The sequence below is a fragment of the Argopecten irradians genome, chromosome 16 (assembly GCF_041381155.1).
Source record: "Argopecten irradians isolate NY chromosome 16, Ai_NY, whole genome shotgun sequence".
In the NCBI taxonomy this organism is placed as follows: domain Eukaryota; kingdom Metazoa; phylum Mollusca; class Bivalvia; order Pectinida; family Pectinidae; genus Argopecten; species Argopecten irradians.
In genome coordinates, this window is record NC_091149.1 from 25,932,921 (window position 1) to 25,957,932 (window position 25,012).

The 25,012-nt window shown below is 33.6% G+C and overlaps 1 protein-coding gene across 2 annotated transcripts in view; it reads left to right on the plus strand.

Moving 5' to 3' along the window:
- Positions 1–24,010, plus strand: part of LOC138310969 (cysteine/serine-rich nuclear protein 3-like) — a 28,358-nt gene extending 4,348 nt beyond the window's left edge. Inside the window, exons 2-4 of one of the 2 annotated variants that reach the window (XM_069252344.1) lie at positions 9,035–9,220; positions 14,899–15,018; positions 17,389–24,010. In XM_069252344.1, coding sequence (XP_069108445.1) covers positions 9,091–9,220; positions 14,899–15,018; positions 17,389–19,304 — 2,166 coding nt within the window. In that variant the 5' untranslated portion in view covers positions 9,035–9,090 and the 3' untranslated portion in view covers positions 19,305–24,010. The remainder of the gene's footprint in view (positions 1–9,034; positions 9,221–14,898; positions 15,019–17,388) is intronic. The other variant, XM_069252345.1, reaches the window with a different exon arrangement.
- Positions 24,011–25,012: the final 1,002 nt, after the last annotated feature.

Consider the following 25,012-nt stretch of genomic DNA (forward strand, 5'->3'; position numbering starts at 1 on the left):
AATACTGTATGTGTCCTCCAAAATATATCTAAAGAAACAAGCTAAAACCTACATGTACATATGTATATGTGTATATCAGAACATATACAATACAATTTTACCCAATTAACCTACAATGTAAATCCTATATACAATGTATAACTATGTGTATAACACTACCAGAACATGTCTCAGAACAAAAATTTACAAATTAAAAATCTATATATATACATCAGAACTGTATGAATTGACCGGTAGCATAATATTATAGATTAATTGAAACAAATCTTAGCTTGATAATGCACTAGCGGTTACATTCTAACTGTACGTGCATTACAACGGTACATTTTATAAATATACAGGGCATTCATTACCCCTAAAGAGGCCCCACTAAAGAGAACCGCTATTTACCCCAGGGTTTACGTTTTTACGCGATTGGGGAACAGAGTATGAAACATGTGACCATATGTGACCACTCATTTATGAAAAAATACTGCTAGAGGGACTATTTACTTAATGATCAAATACGGAAGACTCACTCACTATCAGCTGAGCAGGGAGTACCGGGTAGTAGGGCCTAGGTACGTACAGTAGCGGTCCCGGAGCCGCGTGCTCGTTTGAACTGTTCTCTTCACTATAACAAGTTGTATTAACACTGTCCATGCTCGTTTGTAATGTCTTACCGAGTCAGTTGTTGGGATTGTCGCTGCTCCATGGCCTTTCCTTTCGCATTTTAGGGTGAGTCAGTTGGTTGTTTTGGCGGGGAAACATTTTGGTTCAAAACTACGGTAGCCATGTTTTGTTTACTACGGAGGAGTGGTGGGTAGTTGCGCATGCGTTAAGGTTTGCAACTGCACTCATAGCCTGGGTCGGGAGGACTTTTAGGATTCCCATACATATTATTATTTCTTCGCATGTATGTACAGCGATATTTGACGGATAGTTTTATTCATTTCTAATGTATAAGAAATTATACCGGATATATTAATACCTTTTTTACCGATTTTACAGTCACTTGCCCGACTATTCGCTTTAAAGCTCGTAGACTGCTGTTGAGCGCCACTGTGAGGAAGGCTGTGGGTCCTGTCCCCTGGCCGATCGAGACAAACCAAAGTCTATGAAATTGGTAGTTTCTGTTCGTGCTTAACGTTGATCACCATAACGAAAGTGGGACGACTGGTTCACCCGTTGTCAGTATAATGTGACCGGGTGGGGTCTGTTACTTGGTGTCTTCGGCGGCATGCTTCAGTTATATAACACACTAAAAAGGGTAACAGTTCCACGGTACTCCCAAAACAAGCACCTCGCACACATACACATAACATGTCGCATACATGACCCTGGTTGTTAGTAGTCCGTTAATTAATCAAACAAAAAACAATTTGACACAGTTGGTATAGTCGTAGTTTTTCACACCGAAAACCCATGTTTGATTTCTGGTCGGGGCACTTTACAGGAATGTGTATTTTCTCTGCCCTTCTACAGTATTATGAAACCCGGTCAATACCATAGCCACAATGTCATACCTCTCGACCATAGAAAACTTAGTTAGCTCGATTGGTTGTGAATTGTTCATGAATGTCGCTTTCTATATAGATAAACTATGTAAATACTGCCTCCATTTGGGATCGAACTCTGGACCTCTGGTTTACTAGTTATATGCTAGCTAGTTAGTAAAACTATGTTAGTTTTATACTGAGCATGCTAAAGGTAATTATAATATAACATTATGTAATTATATGATATGTCCTGTTTCATTTTGTAAGCTTAATTCTGTAAAGGTAGTGTCTTTCCTTTTGGTTTCTATATCACCTTAAACTAATAAATCCTGAAATCATATAAACACCTGCTGTATACCTGGTAACAATAAAATAACGCTAAATCTTGGATTGTCCATAGAGTATAACTATTAACCAAGCTCCAGGTTCATGAAACAATCTTAGTTTGAAGTTAAGATTAGCCAATCAAATATGGCATAACGATACCAGGGTGTAAATACATATATATGAGCATTTGTTGGTCAGGAGCAAGGAGGTTTGCTTCTGATCTTATTTCAAAAGCTTTTTAGGTATGGACATTAAAATGACACACCCAATCCTGGTAAGTTCCTGTAAAAATCATATGCACTCACATTTTCCTCAGTTTTCATTTATAGTCGTTGAAACCATGCATGGGAATTTGGAAACCCTGTTCTCATGCAAACAGGTTAGAGATAAACATGGATGTATTTGGTCTCAAGTGAAGTAATAGAAAACAAAGTTCTCTATCATGATCGTCAGTTTATTTTAACTGTGACTACTAATGCTAAGATGAGAAGGGAAATAACTCTAAAACAAAAATGAAGTAGCTATGTATAGATTGATGACAATATTAAAAACAACTGAATTTAGAATGCAATATGTCTATTATACTAATTGTTAAAGTTAAATGACTAGATCTATATTTCTAAAGGCATGTGCCTTATTTTCATAGATGGTCAAAATCTTCTGTTTTCTGTTACCTTATATATACTGCATGGAAAAACAGATTTCGAAGGAAGTGCACAGTCCGTTGTAAATAAGCAGCGCCTCTGTTCATTATAGCTGGGAACCTCAAGAAAACAGGTCATAGACAGGGAGAAACCATGATTTTTACATGGGATGGGTAAGGGGAAGGTAATTGGCTTATTTGCTCATTTTCATGGCATGTATACATGCTTATAGGAGATTTCAGAAAAGATGGCGATGACATCACACAAAGGTACATCCGGGCGCTCAAAGGTACAACTCTGTATATCTGTACACATTAACATGGTGGGAACACAGCCGCTTCGATTTTTGTTTACATTTTATTGTAATAAATAGTACGACCATCCGAGAATTGTTACTTTATCTTAATTTCAAAAGGTGTAAATAAAAAATATGTAACAATAATAATACAGATAAAAAATATATGGTATTCATATATTTTACGATGTTCATACTCCATTTTCGCCCGCCACGAGAAAAACACGATCGCCATTATGTGTAAACATTGACAGAATATTGCAAATATCAGCTTGAAATTACAAATTAAATTCCAAGTTCCGCAAATATAGTACTGAAATTTTAATAGCCGATCACTATTTTCTTAGTCTTACTTTGTAAACACCTTAAGATGTGTGATTGTCACCAAATTAAAGTTTGCTTTCGTAGATCACCCCAAGCGCACGGCAGCCATTACGTACAGTACTGCCGGAGATCTCGAATTTCGCGCCTTTTTTAGAGTCACACAAAATTACGTATTCTAGATAATTATGTTCGTCAGAAATTTTGGAATTTTAGCTCATGACATACAAATGAGTCAGTTTATAGTTTACTTTTTATCGTATTTTTAAAACAAACTTTTAGTAATTTTAGGTTTTTCGAAGCCAGTGCGCAATGTGTCCTGGTCGGCATTTACAGGTATTACGATCTGTATTCATAAATCCAAGTGACAATATGAGAAGGAAAAGATCACACAGTGTTTTTGGGTAGTACAACGTAGGGCTTTTTTGGTTTTGTTCACTGACCGTGAACGGTTGGTCGATCGTCCGTTTTTCTTTGATATCTTGCCGGCGATACGCAGCCTTTGACTGTTACGCTTGGCTGGGTAGCGCGGGTTACCGTCTTTACTTTCTGATATCGGGAGCCGAGTCATTTCTATCGGAGCTGTCAGTAACTTTTTACGGAAAATTTAAAGACATTATTTTTTTAGAATTATCCGTCCTTAAATGAGAGTATTAGAACCGTTGTAAAATTTAATAAAACAATACATTTTTGTTTCGTTTGACTAGACAAGATCTGACAAGTATATGTTGAGAATAAACGGTTCGTTATTCCCGGTTCATAGGAGTCTCGTGTGGGTGTTTAGTAGTGGTGTAATGTAGACAGTCTACGAATTCCTTCACACCATATTAAATCCTATGATAAATCTAAATGTAGTCTATCTAACAGGCAATCAAAATAGTATTTAAAGGAAATAATTACTTCAACTTTTGAGACTTTCTCTATCAGTCCAAGGAAATAAAACGCGGACTGACATTATATAAAATGTAAAACTCTTCCAGCATGTAACAATGAACGATAACATTTCACAACCATTTTTATTTTCGTAGAACAGCATCGGCAGCACATAAGATTTAACAGTAAACTGGTACACATATCGAAGATCTGCATTTATAGGGTAGCTACTGTGTGTTTATAGCATTTCCTTTAATAGGAAGAATATACACGGACAAAAAAGAACGAAAATAAATATCTTTTAGACAGAATTACTTAATGAGAATATTGAGTTTGTAATTTAACTATTTATATTTGTTATTGTTAAATAATTTGGCTAAAATTCATTTTGTTTTCTTTTCTTTGAAAACTTTACTCATTATAACTTATTGGATGTTATACAACCCATATTGCATGAATTCTGATTATTTTAACTTGATTTATTGTCCAGTATCCATGGAAACAATGGAGCAATAGTGTCATTTTGTGATTTTCTCTGTAAAAAACACTATTAAACTTGTCTTGATCTCTAAAATGCATGCATTTGTCAGAAATTGAGTGTGCGGCAAGACTGGTATTGTCTATCATTACCAATTTCTTAATTATATGAGGAAAAACAGTCTATTTTTGATAAAATAGGGGTGGCGGAGACTTTTACGGATTATTCATGAAAATTATTTCCAGGGTAATAATGCAAAATCATAATGTCATATACATGACATTTCCAAATCTTTGATGTCATGTCATTATTTAGATATTAGAATCAGTTTATCTGTTGCAGAGCAACAGTGAAAGTAGGGTTTCTGACCTATTTGTGATGTCATAGTTGACGTCATAGTAACTATAACTATGACTTCATACAGCAAGGTCAATATTGATGAAATCCTTGTTTTTTCCACTGCATGTCATAGAGAGAATCTCAAAATAACACATTCAACATTCAAATCCATTTTATTTTAGTAAAGGACAGAGTAAAATATAGGACTTTTAATTTTTAAAATTATGTCCCCTTGTTGCTTATTTTAGAGGAAAATCAATCAAAATGTACCATTCAGGGAAATTGGCAGTGACTACTAAAGATACACATTAACTGGATATGTCATTTTGTTTGTTGCATCATGTTCAAGAAAATATTTTGGTTTTCGAGAAACTTAGAAAGGAATAACTTGGGGTATAACCAGAGAAGAACAGCCTGGCCCCAGTCTATATTTTTATTAAGTGGAGAGCCCCTGTTTTGAGCCATGCTTAAAAAAAGTAAAAAATCAAATATATTCTGAAATTGGTACATCCAATATGGAGGGTTTGATTTAAGTTTCATTTTTTAAAAAAATAAACATAACTAAAATGGGTTAGAGATTACAATTCTGGGCTCTTCTGGAAGTGCGTCTTGACAGGAAATGCTAGCTTTACTTGAAGGAAAATCCATGGCGCGGGTTTAGGCAAAAATAACGAAATTCCACACAATGGACCTATGAAATAAATTAGCTTATTTTTCCATTGTGATAGAAGTGCTCAATTTAAGGCAGGTTTTAAGAAAAAAAATTGTGTACAATTTTCTGCAATTTTGGGCTAAAATCATAATATTTTGCAATTTTTCAGGTATTTTTTTGCTGTTACCATTGTATTCACATGCATGAAAAAACGCAGAATATGGCCAAATATGTATCAAAACATCAAATTGTAATTGCAAAAGTTGTGCAGATTAATTATATATATTCATTGGAACTTGGTTAATACGAACTCGAAGGGACCGGGATAAAATTTTGAGTTATACAAGTGTTTGAATTAAGCGAGTTCTCATGTCTACTGACTATCTCTTTACTTGGTATATATATAGACTACTTCCATGTCTTAAATGATCTGAACAAGAGAGATGTCAAAATCGCCGATGGTAGTTGCAAAATTATAACAAGAAAACCTAGAAATAAATCTATAAATGCTTTTCTACAAATAAATCAGCATTTTCGGCGATCCTGTTGTCCAAAAAATCTGATTTCGAGTTATACGAACATTTTATGTATGTTTTTTGTCATTCGGACCCAAAATATACTTCGTATTATCCGAGTTCTTTGAGTTTTACAAATTCGAATTATCCGAGTTCTTTACACAAAGATAAAGAGGGAATTAGGCCGGGACTGTCAAAGTACTTAGTATTAAGCCGTGTTGTCAAATTATCCAATATCGTATCAACCAAGTTCCACTGTACTTTTGTATAGGTATTTTTTACAGTTAAATGACTATATCTATATTTCTAAGGCATGCGCCTTATTTTCATAGATTGTCCAAATCTACAAATGTTTTCTGCTACCTAACTATAGAAGTCCTGCTGATCATGAGATGACCCCGAATGGAGAAATAGAGCATTGTCCTGGAACAGAATTACAGGTCTTAATTTTAATGAGATTGCTATGCTTAAAATGTGTTGTCCATCAACAGCTAAGGTCATTTAGGGTTGTCTCCGATATGCAGTAGTTAATAAATGCAAGAGTCGGTTACCCCCAATAACAGTGCAATGTTTTTTGTTGGATCATTCAAATAGAAACATATTGGTTTGTGCTCATTTACTAAAACCCTCTATGTCTGTTAGTGTTATAGCTGCATACCAAATTGGTACTTACCTTCTACTTTGACCTTGACCTTTGACTTGGCTTGTTTTTACAGAAAAAAAACAAGATACCAGTCATTTAAAATTTCAAAGTTTGATACCGGTACATGTTTCATGCCATGTGTCATGGTATATTATATGTTCTTTTATTTAGACTTCTGTGTAACTAATGACTGTTTTTTTAACAAACAACTTCAATTCATCTGGTTTAAAAGTTTGTAGCTTATAAATTTATGTAATAATAATTTAAAGGATTTACCATATTCATCATAATTAGTGCCCAGTGCACGTAAAAAAATTATAACAAGGGTAATGAAAATAAGTTGTGGGAGAAAACTTCTAAAAAGTCTGTCATCTTATGGCACATTAATCTGTTGTGGTATACATACATTAACATATGCCTTCTTTCATTCAAAAGGTATAACTAATATTTAGGTAATAAGGAATCGTATTGATTCTGTATAATTATTGAAAAAACTCTTGTTACTTTGAGAATTCATGACCTGTGATAAAATAAAGTGGTTATGAAAACAGTTCTGATTCTCAAGGATTTTTTTCTCTTTTTTGATTTCATAACAATGGTAATAGTATTTGTACCATGAAAATCTGATGCTCATCGATGAAAAGCCTATTTAATACACTTAAAATGTACAAACAAAGCTTATCCATCAACATACTTTTTGATTATTAGGAAACAGCATTGATCGGTCAAAAAACCAACAACGGTGCTATCATGATCAATGAAAGAATTATTTCGCCTCTCTCTTTAAATACACCTTCAGTAAGAATGATGTCAAGTTATACCTCTCAGAGAATTCAGTGTGGTGTGGATGGTGTTACCATGGTAACTATTTAAGGCCAAGTTTGTTGTAGTATAGATGTCTGAGGGACCCAGGACTAACTTCTGAAAAATCAATAATTCTTCATCTATTTGTCACAGAACAGCATTCTGCTTTTTCACTGTAGCAGATCAATACCACTGCCTCTAGATCTGTAGTCCCTCAGCTCTGCATGCAGTCGAGTGCTATCTTGGTACCTATCAAAACTTCTTTTTCAGTAAGAAGAATTATCAAATAAAAAAGGTTGAATATTTTAGTTTGGATACTCTAATAAATAATAATCTGGTTCGTAAAGCATTAGCAACCGTAACATCAGGAATAATTAATGATACTAGTCTGGATATATATGTAATCTGACCTAAATTCACACCAGTGTAACATAGCATCAGGACATCCATCTCCAGCATACAAAGACAACAGATCTGATGTAGTCATCTCCTGTGTGTATCATGTTAAAAAGCTTGATTCATTAGATTGTATCATAGGACATGTTTTGGAAATGTAAATTAAAGTATACATTTATATTTATCATTATAAGTTACAGTAATTTTAGTTTTGTGTAAAATTAAGTAATAGTACTTGTAAGGCAAAGATTAAATAAACATAATTTATTTGTTCTCATTTCATGTACTGTACATATATGCTTATTTGGCTTTCAAATCAATTCCTCAAGGCTGCAGTGAATAAATGGTTCATATATACTTGGCCTGACATTCTAACATGATATAGTAGACTTGTCTACATCTCTTGGGTCCAAGTTTGAGCATAACCTAATGTGGTCCAACTGAATTGGCTATGTATACTATATACTAGTGGTCAAAGTGTTTTCAAGTTCACAAGTTCTGTCCTTTATACCAGTGATTTACCTGTTCATGAAAAACAACTCATCAGACTGTTGTTTATGCTCATGGTATACTAGCTTGCATAATTGTATCACTTTTACTATGACTCCAATTTCTTGAAATAAAACCCCCATGATAAATTCTGGGGAACTACTGCATCATGTCCGTGGACTCCATTTATCACTTGCATTGAGAGACTTCCCATGTTTAACATCTACATGAGACAGCGTGTTGTGTATCTATTATAAGTAGGTCACTGTGACCTACTACATGTATTTACCTTCAATCTCATGAAAATACATATCCATATTATTACTGCATTTGATAAGAGGACCGGATCCGACAACGTCCCATTAGGGGTCACGTCCAGATGACCTTTGGAAGTAGCCAATCAAATTTGCACTGCCAGAATTTTAACTGGGGACAAAATAGTTATCAATTGACGTAGCAATGTGTAGAAAATGTATGTGATCTGAATTATTTGGATGGAGTGCATGGTTATAAGGATCTGTATTTTAATCAGATTGATTTCCCTTTGACCTCAATTTCAAGAGAAAGTGTACACCCCTGTTCTACTCTTATATATATCATGGAGACATTTATGGTAATATTACTTTCAGTATGAATTGAAAATGTTATATTTTCAGTGTGACTAATCACTTTGTTATATTTTCAGTATAGCGAGTGTTATAATTTTAACACTACAATGTTTTTTTTTTTTGTTTTTGTTTTTTTTTTAATTGTGGTTTATATATATATTGTATTTTTCAGTATGATGTCGAGTTTTGAAGAAGGCTGAACTACAGCAGTGTTTCTAAATCAGCAGGATGTCAAAGCGCAAGTTTGCAGAGCTTCAGAATGAAAATGGTGGCAGTCCAACTCATTCGGACTTTGATGAGAGCAGCAACTGTAGCTCAGTGATGACCAACAGCAGTTCTGATGTACCGACAGGTAGAGGTGCTTCTATAAAAGCCTGTTATAAATGTTGTATACAGGGCCTGTTGTGTTGTGCATTTTTGGGGCTGATATTGGGCCCCATTCCTAATCAAAAACATTCATATTAGCCCCTATTGATCGTTACATAATTAAATTTCCCAATTGATACTTCAGATTTCACCATATGTAGAGAATATAATATGAAAAGAAAAACAAGAAGAAATTTATATGCAATGAGTATATAATATGAAATGAAAAACAAGAAGAGAAATTATATGCAATATGAGAAATGATAAAATTAAAACACTCTTATTAGCTCACAATTTTACTAATTATAACATAAAATTCCCAATTTAAAATGTCCCACCATCTGGTGATTGTGATGTTTATTTTGATGTAATGTTTGTGACATCATAATAACCGGAAGATGCGACTAATCATCGGTAAAACATACTTTACCCACATCGTTTTTGGATCTCGAACCCGCTATATTGACATCAATTAGTACAGCAGAAAAGTTTTGGTTGTAAAATATTCACTCAAAAAATAATTACATTTCATTTCAAACCCAATTTTGAATTTTGGTTGTTGTAAGACAGATATGACAAAACACTTGTCAGCTAAGTGAAGGTCAAACAACCACAAAAGCAAAATGCAAAAGCTGTAATAAATCTTAAACACATTATTTTTTCACAAAAAGTTTTCAACATATAGTTAGAAGAAAAGTTAAAAAAAAAAAAAAAATACAAAAGTTTTCCTCGCCACCCTTTCTAGAATTATCACATCATAATTTAGAAACTAGTATTAAACAGTGTACTATATATAGAACATGTATTGTTATGACTTATGATAACCTGATATGAGTATTATCATATAATAGTCCTAAAAATATTTCAGTCCATGTTATTAAGGATGTACTCCTCTGAGAAGTCAAAATTTCCTTGTATTAAACTTTTTTTCTCATATACATTTTTGGAATCAGGAGTTCATATACCATGAAAGAAAATGGAAGAAAAAACATATGTCCCTCTGCTCGTTTTTGAGCTATCATTGTCACTCAAAGATACCTAGTTGACAAAATATTGGTTTTTAGAGGAATTTTGTCGTTTTGACCATATACACAAGAGATTGAAGCCATAATTTCTAATGAGGTGTTTAAAATTGATATGTATTGATGTTTGTAGAATTTATTTTCTAGGAGTCTTCTTTAAAAATATACCAGATTTGATTAATAAGGCTAATACTTTTTCTCAGAATACAAACAGATGCTGCCCCTACCACTTAATGTTGAGCTACAAAATGCAAAATGCACCATTTTCAGCCATTTTTGCCAAATTTAACCCTTTTTAGAAAAAGTTCTGGTATTGAACTTTTATTAGGATTTTGCTTATCAATATGGAAAGGGTTGTTATTTCTATGTCAGACAGGAAAATGGGGGGGGGGAGTGGGCTTGTGCTTACTTTTTTGCCCCATTTGAATTTTTAAAATTTGTTATTTTTCAGTATTTTACAGTAAAAAATAAAAGAGCTCAAATTACCATTAAATGTAAAAATAAAGTCACAAAAAGATATCATTTCACACATTCATTTTAATTACCACGAACCTAGTAAAGATTTACAGCAAAAAATTAGCTTGATACAACTAAAAATGCTGGAGCAGTGATGATATGAGTAAAAACAATTTCAGTAAAAAGTGGTGAAACTGTAGCTCTACTCAAAGCGAAAAAAGACACAATTTCAAAATGGTCGCTGAATGGGCGATTTCTTAAAATCCATGTATAAAAAAATCTTCTAAAAATAGAAATGTAATTTTTTGACAAAATTTGCAACTGGCAACTTGCTACAGATATTGATAATTGTATTTGAAAATCTCATAACTTCTTTGATCTTTGTTGAAACGGGACTTCAACAGGACTGAAACCTCAGAAGAATACGTCCATAAAAGACATAAGCTACATAATTAATAAACAAAGAAATACATCACGATTAGTAATTTCTAAGAATAAACCTAGGCCTTCTTAGGTTTAACATTTTTGTGTATTACCTTCTGAATGTCCTTAGACAAAAATAGAAGTTTTTGATGGATTTCTTTTTTGTCAATAAAGATTGTGTAATGAATTTTTCTATAAATATATGTGTAATGTGTAGGTTCTTGAATAATTGAACACCGATGTAGTTACGTTTAGACATGATTGTACAGCTCTCTAAGTATGGAGTACGGGGAAATCAATATAAGATATATATGTTTGGGCTCCCAGTGTTATACGATCACTGTTAATCTATCTGTATCTACAAACTTAGAAAGTTTACCGCTGAACAATCTCAGGGCATCCAATACTAGACCCATTCCTTGATCCTCCAGGGGTTACTATCACTGACATTATATCCACCACTAAAACTGTACTGGGGAAAAACTGACCAATCATAGACCTGCATAGCTAGATTTCTTTTGAGATTATGTACAGAGAGCGAAGCCCAACTTCAAAGCCACACAGTCAAACACATTGTACCAATGTGCCATTATATGATTCTTTGATGTACATCAAACGAGCAATTTAACTGTGTCTTCAGTTTTACTATGAGATAGAATAGGGGTGAAGATAATGTCAGAATAGGGGTGGAGATAATGTCAGTGATAGTAACCCCTGGAGTATCTAGATGAGTAGACCCATGAAAGCCATGTTTTTGACTACCAAAATCACTTGGGTTTGAAGTACATGACTTGAATGGACTTCTGAATCTGTTAGAAGTCAAAGGTCAAGTGGATGCCCTGAATCTACAGCTATTGTTCATGGGACATTTAATTTTATGTCATTGAAAAACGGCACCCAGTACTAAAGTTGCCAATTCTAAAAATTCTTAATTGGTGACCGATCCTTTCAAAATTTTATACTGAACTTGTGATGCACATATATAATAATGTACCATCTATTAAAAGAATCAGACTTAACTTATAGAGTGTAGAGTCCAATATTTTTCAGAGCACTTTAGCCTTCTTACATTGTAATCAGTAGTGGGACTGTAGCTATAAAAAAATGGAAGAAAAAAATTCGAAGAGGTTATGGAGAAGCATCGTGATCAGCTCTTCTTATAATCCAGATAATAGTACTAGTACTTCTTTGTATTAGTAATTTACAATCTGGAAAAAACAGTACTTGTTTTCTTTCCATTCAAAATCTTAACTGGTCAGTTTATGATGAGATGATATCATTTGAAGAATATTATGAATTTTTGGAGTCTTAGACTGACATTGCATATTGCAACTAGTACTATAGCCCCATATCCTAATATAGTTATGATAATGTTAATATCTCTACATGTCAAACTAAAGTCAAACAGGAAAGTTTCTAAAATTGATCAGGATTGAATAAATTTGAATTTGATTTACATATACCTGAACTGCATGGTAACAAAAAAAATTTCTGAAAAGGAAAACTATAAATTGGACTGTACCAGGCAATTAATATACCGATATGATAATCAGCTAGCTACATGTATATTTTGCTAATTACATATGATGGTAGGCTGTGATTTGTTGTTGGTCCCCTCCATTCCTACATCTAACTACATGTACCGGTATGATAATCAGCTAGCTACATACATATTTTGTAAATTACATATGATGGCTGTGATGTGTTGTTGAAGCTTGTTTTTATTGTCATTCCTTTCCACATCTTTCCACATTTCCTTTTTCAAGATGTGACATTTTGTTTTCAATTTACACTAGCTATAGTATTAGTGGCAGAAGTAAATTGTGTGTAAGCAGTCCAACTTTAGTATCAGTCTGTGTGATGAGGTGTATGTATCTGTAGACGGAGGAATTTGTCACCGATTCTGATTAATGCACTGATTCTGCAGCACAAACTAGCTGCTGTAGGCTGTCTGTTTATCCAGGCCAATGTTAAAATCAATACACCTCAATGTAGAACTGGTAATAGTGGGCGCACCTCCTCGGAATTATCATACAGCGGCCTTGTCTTCCTCTGTATACACAATCACACCCCTACTACCGCTCTCATACTGCTGTAAAAATGTCAAGCTCGGGATTAATATATATATAGAATTAATGTATGTATTTGTGGGTAATTCAGTTTCCACGGATAATTTTAGTGTGATTATATGAATAATTGTTAATTTTAGAAATAAACATATTGTACATATATATCTGTTATATACCAGGTTTACCATGATAACGTTTTATTCTATGACCACGAGATGGTTACAAATTCAAATTTTCTCTTTTTGTCTGAGCTACAGGCTAGTAAATGTAAGTCTATATAAATTATATATTTGCTTCACTTCTTGTCACTACTTCCCTCAAATGCTACATATAGTACTAATTAATTTCCTGATTTAACAAGGTATTTTACTTTTGCATTATGTGGTAGACTAGACAACAAGTTTTGACTTTTTAAAGTCTAATAAAAACAATATCGGAAAATCACTTTTGTCTTTAATGTATTTATTCCACATATCTATTAGTTCATTTGTGATCTTTTTATACCTGGAGTATATATAAAAGATCCATCTCATAATCACTGTACAGTTATAATATATAATTATTAGCCAGGGCTTTTTGGCCCCATTCCCCATGGCAAATCCTCTTAATTTTTTCCCATTTCAAGCCTTAAATTTCCCAAAAACAAAGATTATTGAAGACTATCCAAAAAGATTGTATGAACTTAGTTGGCTAAGGCTTTAAATATTTGTGAATTGGCTTCAGAAAAGTACATAAACTACACTGGAAAGAAAAAGTCTTATTTGTTATGCTTTATTTCATATTTCCTAATTTTTCCCAAATCTTGGGTGTTGTCGCACATTTTCCCAAATTAAAAGCCACGGAGTCATATTCCCAAAGATCAGGAGTGAGAAAAAGCTCTGGTATCATACATAAGTAAACACTGTTTAAAGCCGTTAAGAAATGAAAATACAAAATTAAGTCAAAACAGTTGGTTTACAGTATTTTTAACAAAAATCAGAATGAAACACTATGTGTATTGATTGTGATAGAGGTATATAAGGCCGTTGACCGAACACTCCCAGGAGAACGTGCTGTATTGATTCAAATGTGACATATATCGTAGAGCAGCAGCCTATAGTTCATTAGCCTTCGGTACAATAAGGACAACTGTTCTACTCACAGATCAGCCAGTTATAGTCCTGTATCACTTTACACTCCATTTGATTGGTCTAGATTTGGGGATGAGTTGACACATTTTGCTCTCCTTGCACTTCTGGCAAAGTTAACATTTGAGATTTTGTGGGAAATATTTGTATATTAAATGTACAAAATGTTTTTGATTTCCATGAATATCATGCATGTAGGCTATAAATCTGTATGCAAAATACAGTCACCTTATAAATATTGTGAATTACAAAATGAAATGGTATTTGCTCTAAATCTAACATACATATGATATAAGAAGTGAGGGAGTGAAATCTGATTATTGTGAAGTAGAGAAATAGTGCCATGACTTGTACGTGCTAGTTTGAATATTTGCACATACATACATATGTATACAGTCTTCTTATTTCAAAGATATCCCTAGCTTTCAAGGTTCTGTTTCTTAAAACCTGTTAAGTTGCAAAACATGTGAAATTTAATAGCACAGTCTCAAAAATAAGTTGGTTAATGGTATAAAGATATTTATTTATTTCATTATAATCTAGGTGTAACTGAACTCTTTGCTTTTGTTTCAGGAATCATCAGTAAGCAAAAGAAACCTAAAAAGTCTGTACAGTTTCACGATGTCAAAGTGTACTACTTTCCTCGGTCACAGGGATTTGTTTGTGTCCCCAGTGAAGGAGGTTCTACTCTTGGTAAGAATTCATTCTCTTAGTCATTCTTTTAACCAAACACATATAGGTTTATAGGTACAAAACATGTATAAATATGCACAATTAGTTTTGTAAATATACTAATATAGATAGAGGAGAATCAATTCTAATACACAACCTGTTATACAATAAAATATTGTAAGGTACATAACAGATGTAGGTAGAACAAAATACAATTATTTTTGATCATCATCTCTTAAAAGCTACTAGTAAATTACTACTATTTCCTTACATTTGGCAACTCTAACATTTTCTATACTGATCAATTGCATCGGAAACCATTTAAAGATTGATGGTTTTTCTTAATAATATTGTTTAATTAATCGGCGCCCGAGATCAATGTAAAAAGTTATACTAATGTTGATCTACCAAGTCAGGTGTGAGCCTGAGGATAAAAAAAACAAGCCTCTTTCATAGAGATGCATTTCGATTTTGTTTTCTCACATTTATTTTCTCATCAAACATTTCCTCTTGATCAGTTATTTCTGGTGCAGAAGCTAAATGTGTTCCCTCCTATGGAATTTTTCTCCAGGGAAATTGTCCAATCTATCTTTTCTGTATCAGGGAGTTATCTCCCTTTAGCCTTTCATAAACCTGATCATTGATTTGTTTGGTTGTACCAAATATATCATCTATTGGGAGGACTTAGATAGGCTATGCCTGATGTCTGATCCTATAACCCTATACCATCTCTGTCAAATGAAAATTTGGAAATAGTAAAAAGGCCTAGCTATAAATCTAGTTGTTTCTTGCATATACTGGTGGTTCTTTTGAGACTAAGTTAACCCTATTTGTGCTGAAAGATCTTTGAATTCCAGCTCCTAGAACTTCGGGAAGCACTAGCACTATAAATCAAGTGATGGGAAGTTATATTTTAGAAGTATAGCTTTCTTTCACCTTTGATTCTTAGAGTTGTAAATACATTACATTACTTATCGCAGAATACGAGTCAAACTGATTCCATGACCACTGCCTAGTTCTGCTTCTGTTTTCTCAGTGTCAAGACAGCTGTCTGCTAATGATAGTATAATATCAATATATTGATGATAAGATACTGAAAATTATAATATACAACTATGGCCCTTTATGGAGGGATACATCTAGAATTGTGTCCCTGGAAAGAGTAATTTTCTCGAGGCCCAACCCTGAGAGAAAATAGCTTTTTCTAGGGAAACAATTGTAGATGTATCCTGCCCACTTAGGGACATATTTATTTTATTTTAACGAAAAACATTAAATGAAAAAATTCTCTGGTGAAAAAACTCATGAAGATATTTCCTAAACAACAGCTTTGCTAAATTCGTAGGACTGCAAACAATAAGCAACAGCGTTGCCATTGTTGGCTGATGTTGCAGATGACGTCAAATTCAAGCAAAATATCTAACTTATTATTCAATGTCATGTGATCAAGTTAAAATGAAAGTGAGGTATAATAGTATCTAATACTAATATTGTAATGATAATTAAAAATATATATAGAATATATATGATAATACAATAATAGATTGTTGATTATACAATGTATCTGTTTCAATGATGATAAAAGATATAATGGTAAAATAATTTCATAACATTAAAGGGGTAATACAAAATTTATATTATAATGATAATACAATGTAATGAAATAAACCGATAATACATGAAATATAAAATATAATGTTCAGTTTACTTTGCTAATGGAAAGTTAATATTATAATGATAATCTAATGTTAATATTATAACGATAATCTAATGTTAATATTATAACGATAATCTAATGTTAATATTATAACGATAATCTAATGTTAATATTATAATGATAATCTAATGTTAATATTATAACGATAATCTACTGTTAATATTATAACGATAATCTAATGTTAATATTATAATGACAATCTAATGTTTATATTATAACGATAATCTAATGTTAATATTATAACGATAATCTAATGTTAATATTATAACGATAATCTAATGTTAATATTATAATGACAATCTAATGTTAATAACGATAATCTACTGTTAATATTATAACGATAATCTAATGTTAATATTATAACGATAATCTAATGTTAATATTATAACGATAATCTAATGTTAATATTATAACGATAATCTAATGTTAATATTATAATGATAATCTAATGTTAATATTATAATGATAATCTAATGTTAATATTATAATGACAATACAATGTTAATATTATAATGAAAATAAAATTTTAATGTAATAATGATAATACAATGTCAATATTTCAATGATAATACATTGTTGATATTATAATGTTATAATAATAATACAATGTTAATGTTGGTACAGTGTTGATATCATAAATTATTTAATATCAATATTATGATAATACAATACAGGTATGGAGCTGAAGCACTCCCATTTTGAGGACTATTCAGTGTCAGAATATGCCAAAGAACAACGCCGTCTGCACCAGCGTCTCCTGGAGGAGCACCGCCAACAGGGACGTGGTATGTCTGGACTTCTGGAAAAGTCTAAGTCATGTGACAAATCAGATGATGATGATGAGGATGATGAGGATGAGGACGACGAGGAAGAAGAGGAGGATTCTGATTTTGAAGATTTAGAGGACTATATATTCCTCCAACCTATTTCAATCCGACAACGACGTACTCTGCTGCGGCAAGCTGGGGTGAGGAAAATTGACATTCAGGAGAAGGATCGGTGTAAGGACATCCGTGTGTCCCGGGAAGTTTGTGGTTGTGACTGTAAGGTCTATTGTGATCCAGAGACGTGTGCGTGCAGCGTGGCCGGGATTAAGTGTCAGGTCGACAGACTCTCCTTTCCTTGTGGCTGTAGCAAGGATGGCTGTGGTAATGCCAATGGTCGTATTGAATTCAACCCTATCAGGGTCAGAACTCATTTCATTCACACACTCATGAGACTTCAACTTGAAAAACGGGAGGAGGATTCGTCATTATATCGTATGCGAGGATCATCTGGGACAAAATCTGCATCTGATGCAGAATCTGGCAGTGGGTCAGACACTTCTGTTGATCAGCAGCAATCTGCCAGCAAAGATAAGCCTAAAACTGTAGACTTGACTGAATTCAACAGTAACGAACTGGGCAGTTGCCGTGACTGTCAAAATTCAGAGGTATGCAATATGATGATGGCAGAAGTGCAGCATGCAAGCTTAGAAGCTGAACAGCAACGCAGTGTCCTCAACAATATGTATCCTTACAAAGATCTGCCACAGGGTACGGTTACCAACCCTCTCCCTCATGTCCTCCTATTCAACGATACTGAAGACGACCTCTACACTGCCCAAAACACGACGCCCTTCTATAACTTCAAGCAAGAGGAAGCTTCCTACAGTGAGACCAGTGAGTGCTCCAGTGACACAAGTACAGCTTATGAGAACAATCATTACCAGAAGTCTTACCAGACTCTGGCCACACCTTCGTTTGAGGGCACATTAGGGGAGGAGGCCAATCAGGAGTTTTGTCATCGGGCAAATCAGCCCACCAACTACACACAGGGACACCAAATGGAGCAGAAGTACATGCCACTCAACTCCTCTAGTCACATGTACCGTGTAGGACAGGTGGTGCCCCCTGTTGATTCACACCACAATTATTCATCTCCCCAAAACCAGTGGGCAGCTGATCATGGCGGTAAACAAGCCCCTGCCCCCAGTACGTACAACCCCACAGGGACTTCACAGACCAGTGAATCGGGTCTGACTTCATGTAGTTACACCACAATGACCAATACGACGTCGGACCAAATAGCAGAGACATGTCCCAGTATTTCATCTCTTATTAACAATGTTAGTCAAAGTCTGGAATATGTGGACCAAGGCATTAATAACTTTAAACCAGTTCAGGAAGGTTATGGTGGTACTGAACAGATTCCGAATGATTACAGCCTGGAGTGTGAATCTACTGCCAAGGTCTATACAGATCTGGACAGTAGTAGCATACCACCTCTGAAGGACAGAACAAACGACCCGTGCCTTCTGCTCGAGTCATCAGCACACTTGACTCATAAGGCAGATGGTAAACCCACCAAGGTGTCCACCGAGTCGACGACGGCAGACTACAGCATTGCACCCATCATGGAAAACATCATCTCCTCCTCAACGAGCATAGCTCACGATTTATCACAAAAATTCCAACAAAACCATCGTGTCAATTCCACCGTTACTTCCACCTCATCTAACCACCGAGACCTGCTCCGGTCTAAGGTAGACACCGGGCAAAACTTTGGGGAGATTATAAAGGAGTCTATAGTGGAAACTGTATCGGCCTAATTAGCCAAGGATTCGTTGAACACATATCTAGGCTATAATTAGCTATTATCACATGACCTAATTATGATCAATGATCGTAGTAGTTTAGATGTCGGTCACTTGTCTTACTGTACGTAGTAGATTTTGTATATGTCCTTCACCGTTTGCTGATACTTTTATGTCTTCACTTTGTCGTAAACTGCTTTTTGGAATTGAAATTTAGCTATAGGTATTAGCTATATATCTACGTGTTCTCTCCAAACACTAGACAATTTTCAGACAGACATGAATGAAAGCTTTTCGTACACAATACTAGGAATATTTTGCATTTCAATGAGGAAAATGACCCACCTGTATTCTTCCAAAAATCTCCAGCAGTCCTGTTAACTTTATTTTTGTTCTCAACAAATATTTTTACAAAGTAAAATGTCATTTCGTAATATTCAGCTCTGTGTGTTTTAAGTATAACATATGGTATTTTAGGTGTTGAGTAGTGTTATTTACTGCAAATGAAAAAAAAAACCGGTTAAGCTAGAAAATTAAAGCTGGGCGAACCTACAGACAGGTCCAAGAATTAAAATTGTTAAACTTGAATTGTTGTACTTACATGTTTTAAATAAGGCTACATTGATTTTGATACCTTTATAGACAATGTTTTGAATTTTACTCATAGAATGTAACATCTAAAGATAGGGGTCCCACTTTGGAGCGGTCATCTATCAAACAAAATTAGAATTATTAATTTAAAGCTGGTGCAAAGACATGAAACGTAAAACACATGTAAACTTTAGCATGGCTGCAGAATCCAGGAGCTGTTGTTAGTAGCTGTGAACGAAACGCTATATTCCACAAGTAACTGAAACCAGTGATGTATTCGGAACAACCGGTTCAACAGTTAAAATCATTATTTTAAGTATAAATGTTGACAGACCTGCAGTATTTGATCCAGGCCTGTGAGGGCTTTGTCAAGGCTCGTCTGAAAACAGTATAAAATCACCAGGTCCGTCTTTCATTCATAAACTAGCAACAAGGTCCTACCAGTCAAACCGTATAATCGAAATCAGCCCAGGTTAAAAGTTTGATTAGAGGCCGCTCTATTTTGTATTCTCCTTATTTAAATCACATAAATAATAACGATGTTTTATTATACATCATATCTCTGATCTGTTGAATAATAAGTCCTCAAAGATTCTTGATAATCTGATGTTTTTTGTTGTTCGTTTTAACTGTAAATCTGACCAAGTTGTTTACCGACTAAGGAAATGAAGATCTGATGATATGATACCTCTGTTGTGTATCCTGTGGGTGCTGAACAAACCAATTATAGGCATTGATATTGTATATTGTGCATGCTAATGTCTCTTTGAGTGTACTATTATGGACCAGCTTTTGGTCTCTTCTTTTTATGAATTGATGTACGAATGTGATCAATTGTTTATCTGTGTAGATTTGTATTTAGAAATTTTTAGACGAAATTTCTTGCCAAATTGAATCTGTATCAAAGCTTTACGATTTAAATTGATATTTTTATAGAGTTATCTTAATCATGCTGAAACCTGTATGTACATTATCTTTATTTGGGAGGGATTTTGTGATAGTCTCTCTTTATTTAAGAGTGTTTTTAAACATTTTAGTCCCTTTCTAAGTTGACTGTTACTTATATCTAGATCTTCTTTATGTGCTTAAACATATCAATTCAGGATAATATTTCCTGCTGTTTTTTTTTCATTGCTTTTTTCCTCAATATTACAATTACTATGCCTTTTTTCAATTGATACAAGATAAAAAATTGGATTATTGTTTAGTTTTACATTGCATGTCTTCTATATGTAATGCCATTTTACTAAGGAATTTATGTATTTGCAAGCATATAGCTTACAAAAATTATCATTTTCATAAATGATATTGATCAACCAGCGTTAAGGTTTCCGTCACAAAAAAAACTTTTGTAAATTTGTAGAATCTCAAATAATTTCATTTTCATTACTTTTTCATACTATTGCAAGACACAATTATAAGAGTCCAGTTGGTATCGGTGGAAGAAACAGTTTCATTTTTATTGATTTTTCTAATATCCAAAGAAATTAAATCAATTTTTCATAAGCTATTCATTTGGTGCTTCTTTACGTTATGATTTTCCTTTACTATCATTTCCGATCAGGTGCTTTAGAAATTATCGTCTTACTATTGTGTGCCATGTCTGTAACCCGACTTGATGTTCAAAATCGTTGTTATTCTGTACTTTCAAACCAGCAAAGCACCCTGTGCAATTCAAAAACATTTGTGCAATTTTTCTCTGTTTATTTTCTTAGGTTTCCATGTTTTAAGAAGAAACATGGACAATACATAGTACAGATTACAATGAGTCCCAATTCGTCTATGAGATACCATTTGTTATAAATGATAGACTGGGGATAGATTTTGCTTATTTCTCTTTCCATTACAAATTCTTACAAGTACGTTTATTTCTTGTTCCAATGGGGGGGACCTTATACTGCCAGAGCTTATTCAAAGGGTAAGCAATAGTTTTGTTTGGTTGAATTTTTCAGACCAAATATTTGTCAAGGTCTTTGACATTGAGATTTGCAATTTTGTTACTATTTTTACCAATTTGCGTCCATATTTTATTTGTTTTAATGCATCACATGTTGTAACGTTATGACCACTATAGGGCTTGTAAGTATTACAGATGTATTTACATATGTCTGGTTTACCATGTCTCCACATAATAGACTCAAGACCACACAAAACTAACGACACATGTTATGGTCACATGAACGTTCACGTGACGCAACATAGATCTGAAACTTTTATTTTCTTTTTTTCTTTTTATTTATTTTCTGTTCATCAAAGTAAGAACAAATGACAAACTTTTAAGAATCGTTTGAGATATATCATTGCTGTATTTCATGATACAGGGTTACAATTCAAGTTCTAACATGAACAATATATTTTCTTATTACTTTTCATATATGCAAGTCATATATCGTCATGACTTGAGTCAAAACACCTGTTTTTACTAGTCTTTAAATCTAGAATTTGAATTGAAATTGGTTGATTATGGAAATTTCCTTTATTTTGCACATCATGTATCATCGAAATACTGCTTTAGTTTACAATTTGTATGTTGCTTGAAAATCTTAAGTATTGCTATCAGAATTGTGAAGTGATCTGGTATCTGGTTTCATACAATCTGATTGAAATACAGATCCTTATTATCACTACGTTTGATAAGAGAATCTGACAACATTCCATTAGGGGTCACGTCAAGATGACCTTTGGAAATGGCCAATCAAATTTGCTTAGTTTGAAAAAGCTGTCCGAATTATTTTGGTGTACGTAGTCATCTCGCCCAAAGTGCACAACAAAGCGAAATGTATATGTAAACTGGAACGAAATGACCTTATAAATTGCGGTAGCAATATGTAGAAAATATATTTGATCTGAAGATCACGTGGTAAATGGTCATCCGAACATGACCCTTTATCGAATGTTGTCAGATCCTCTATTGAACGGAGTAGTTATAAGGATGTGTATTTTAATCAGATTGGGCATCATAAGATCTTTTAGAAAAGTAGTCAAAACATACGAACGTAATTCAGAGTTTCTGATGTTTCTCATTTCTAATGTCACAGAGATAAAATGGTTTCATCCCAATCTGATGCATTTTGTATTTAGGAATACAGCTTTTCTAACATATGATGTATTGAAAAATAGTGCTTATGCCAGTCTACATTGTAACTGCATTCAGTGTGTTACTGGTTGTTAAACCTCTACGTAATTTGTTCACTATGTTGGCTGTATGTTGATACATCAAGTAGAACAAAATGAAATAGTGTATTGGTTGTTATTTACAAACTTGGTTGTGAAAATGCAGATCTTTAGTCAAAGGTTTTTTTATATAGATACAATATTTGTTATCATATTGTTTATGTAACATGCTGACAATGATGGGGTATATACAAGCATTCATTTGTATAATCAGGATGGCAATTTGTTACTTTACTAATTGGTGACTTATTTACGGTTGATAGGATTTATAATAAGTAAATAAGGAATGTCATAAGAGATGACTCCTTATCCCACTCTTACAGAAATCTATACCTATTGTAAGTAGTCACTTTTATAAGTACTGCCACCAAGTCGCGGGTGTGTGTTGAATCGGGTCAAAGTGTAGCTGATTGATGTCACATAAAAAAGATTGGTGTAAAAGAAAAGGTTCATGTTACTTAATCAATGGCAAATCCCAACCAATTCTGTTTGTGTTACAAATATTTCGTCTTTAGTAGACACAAGTCGTAATGATAATTTTGAAATTATGACTGCGGCTGATGATCGTTTGTCAGTTGTCCAAACATCTGTTGATTTGATGTTTAGCAGTAGGTGTAAACCTTCTATGCTTTTATAATTTACAAGTAGCATGTTTTAATGACAAGATTTTATGTTGTAAATAACTTTTAAATATTTGACAGCAAACGTAACATTTTAAAATTGTTATACGCAAAGACATCTTTGTTGTTACTGATGCATCATGTGACTTGCCTGTGAGCTGGTTGTCACGACAACCATTGTCAGCAGGGCCAATGTCTCTGTAGTAAACAGTTGTTAAGGATGTGTACCAAAGTTTTCAGTACGTCAATAGTGTTGTTATATATACAAATATATATATCTACATATATCTATATTGTGTAAGTAAGATGACTGTGCAATAAATCATATGAAGAAAATCAAGCGTGTTGTTGCTTTATGTGAAACACTACTTCGTCGATAATGAACTTAAAATATGAAACCTTACACTTCTTGACTTTGATTTTATTCATGGAAACAAGAATAATTTTATTTCTTTATTAAAATATAAAAATAGTGTATTGTGTAAGCAGTTTGTCCCCAACACATTGTATATGAAGGTAGTAGTAACAATGTTTTATCCCATAACTATGCATGTTTCACAACGGAAAAACAATGTGATAAATTCAATAGCAGTTGCATTTGGTTATCGATTATGTTTACACACCTACGGCACCTGATTGGTTAATGCCAAGATCTCTTGATTTCGTTTAAAGTTGTATGGTCTATAACTTTCGCTCTTTTGGTCATAGTGAAAACTGTTTAAGTGTTATACATATTTTTCTCCGTCTGCCTGAGGTTTAAACTTTCTAATTTTACCACTTTTTTATAAAGTTGCAGCACTGGAAGTATCTTCAATTATAAAAGTAAAAAATCTTTTTAACGTGTACACGTGAAAAATTAGAACGAATAATCATACCCTGCCTCCACTCCGGTTCCCGGCAGGGTATGAATTCCACCCCGTTGCCGCTAGTGTTGCAAGCCCCGATGTGATCCACATCGGGCACTTTGAGACTGATAAAAAAATATTTTTCGGGTATTATCCTTATGTAACTGTATTGTTCTGACAACTATGATCAATATTCAATTCACAAACCTTTCGATTATAATCTTTCATTTAAGGATTAACTTGAATTATCATCAACTATTAGTGGTAAAATCCAAGGCAAACACAACACATGTATAATTCTGTTCAAATACGCCGCCATGTTTGATTTACCGGAAACCGTGACGAAATGAAACACTCAACAAGTAAAATATGTTTAAGGTTCATGTAATGGCTTTAACCAGTGATATTTTGGAAGCCTATAACTTATTACTGTGCTGCAATTGAACAAAACTAATGTCATTAATTGTTGGTATGTACCCTGGCTAACTGTCAG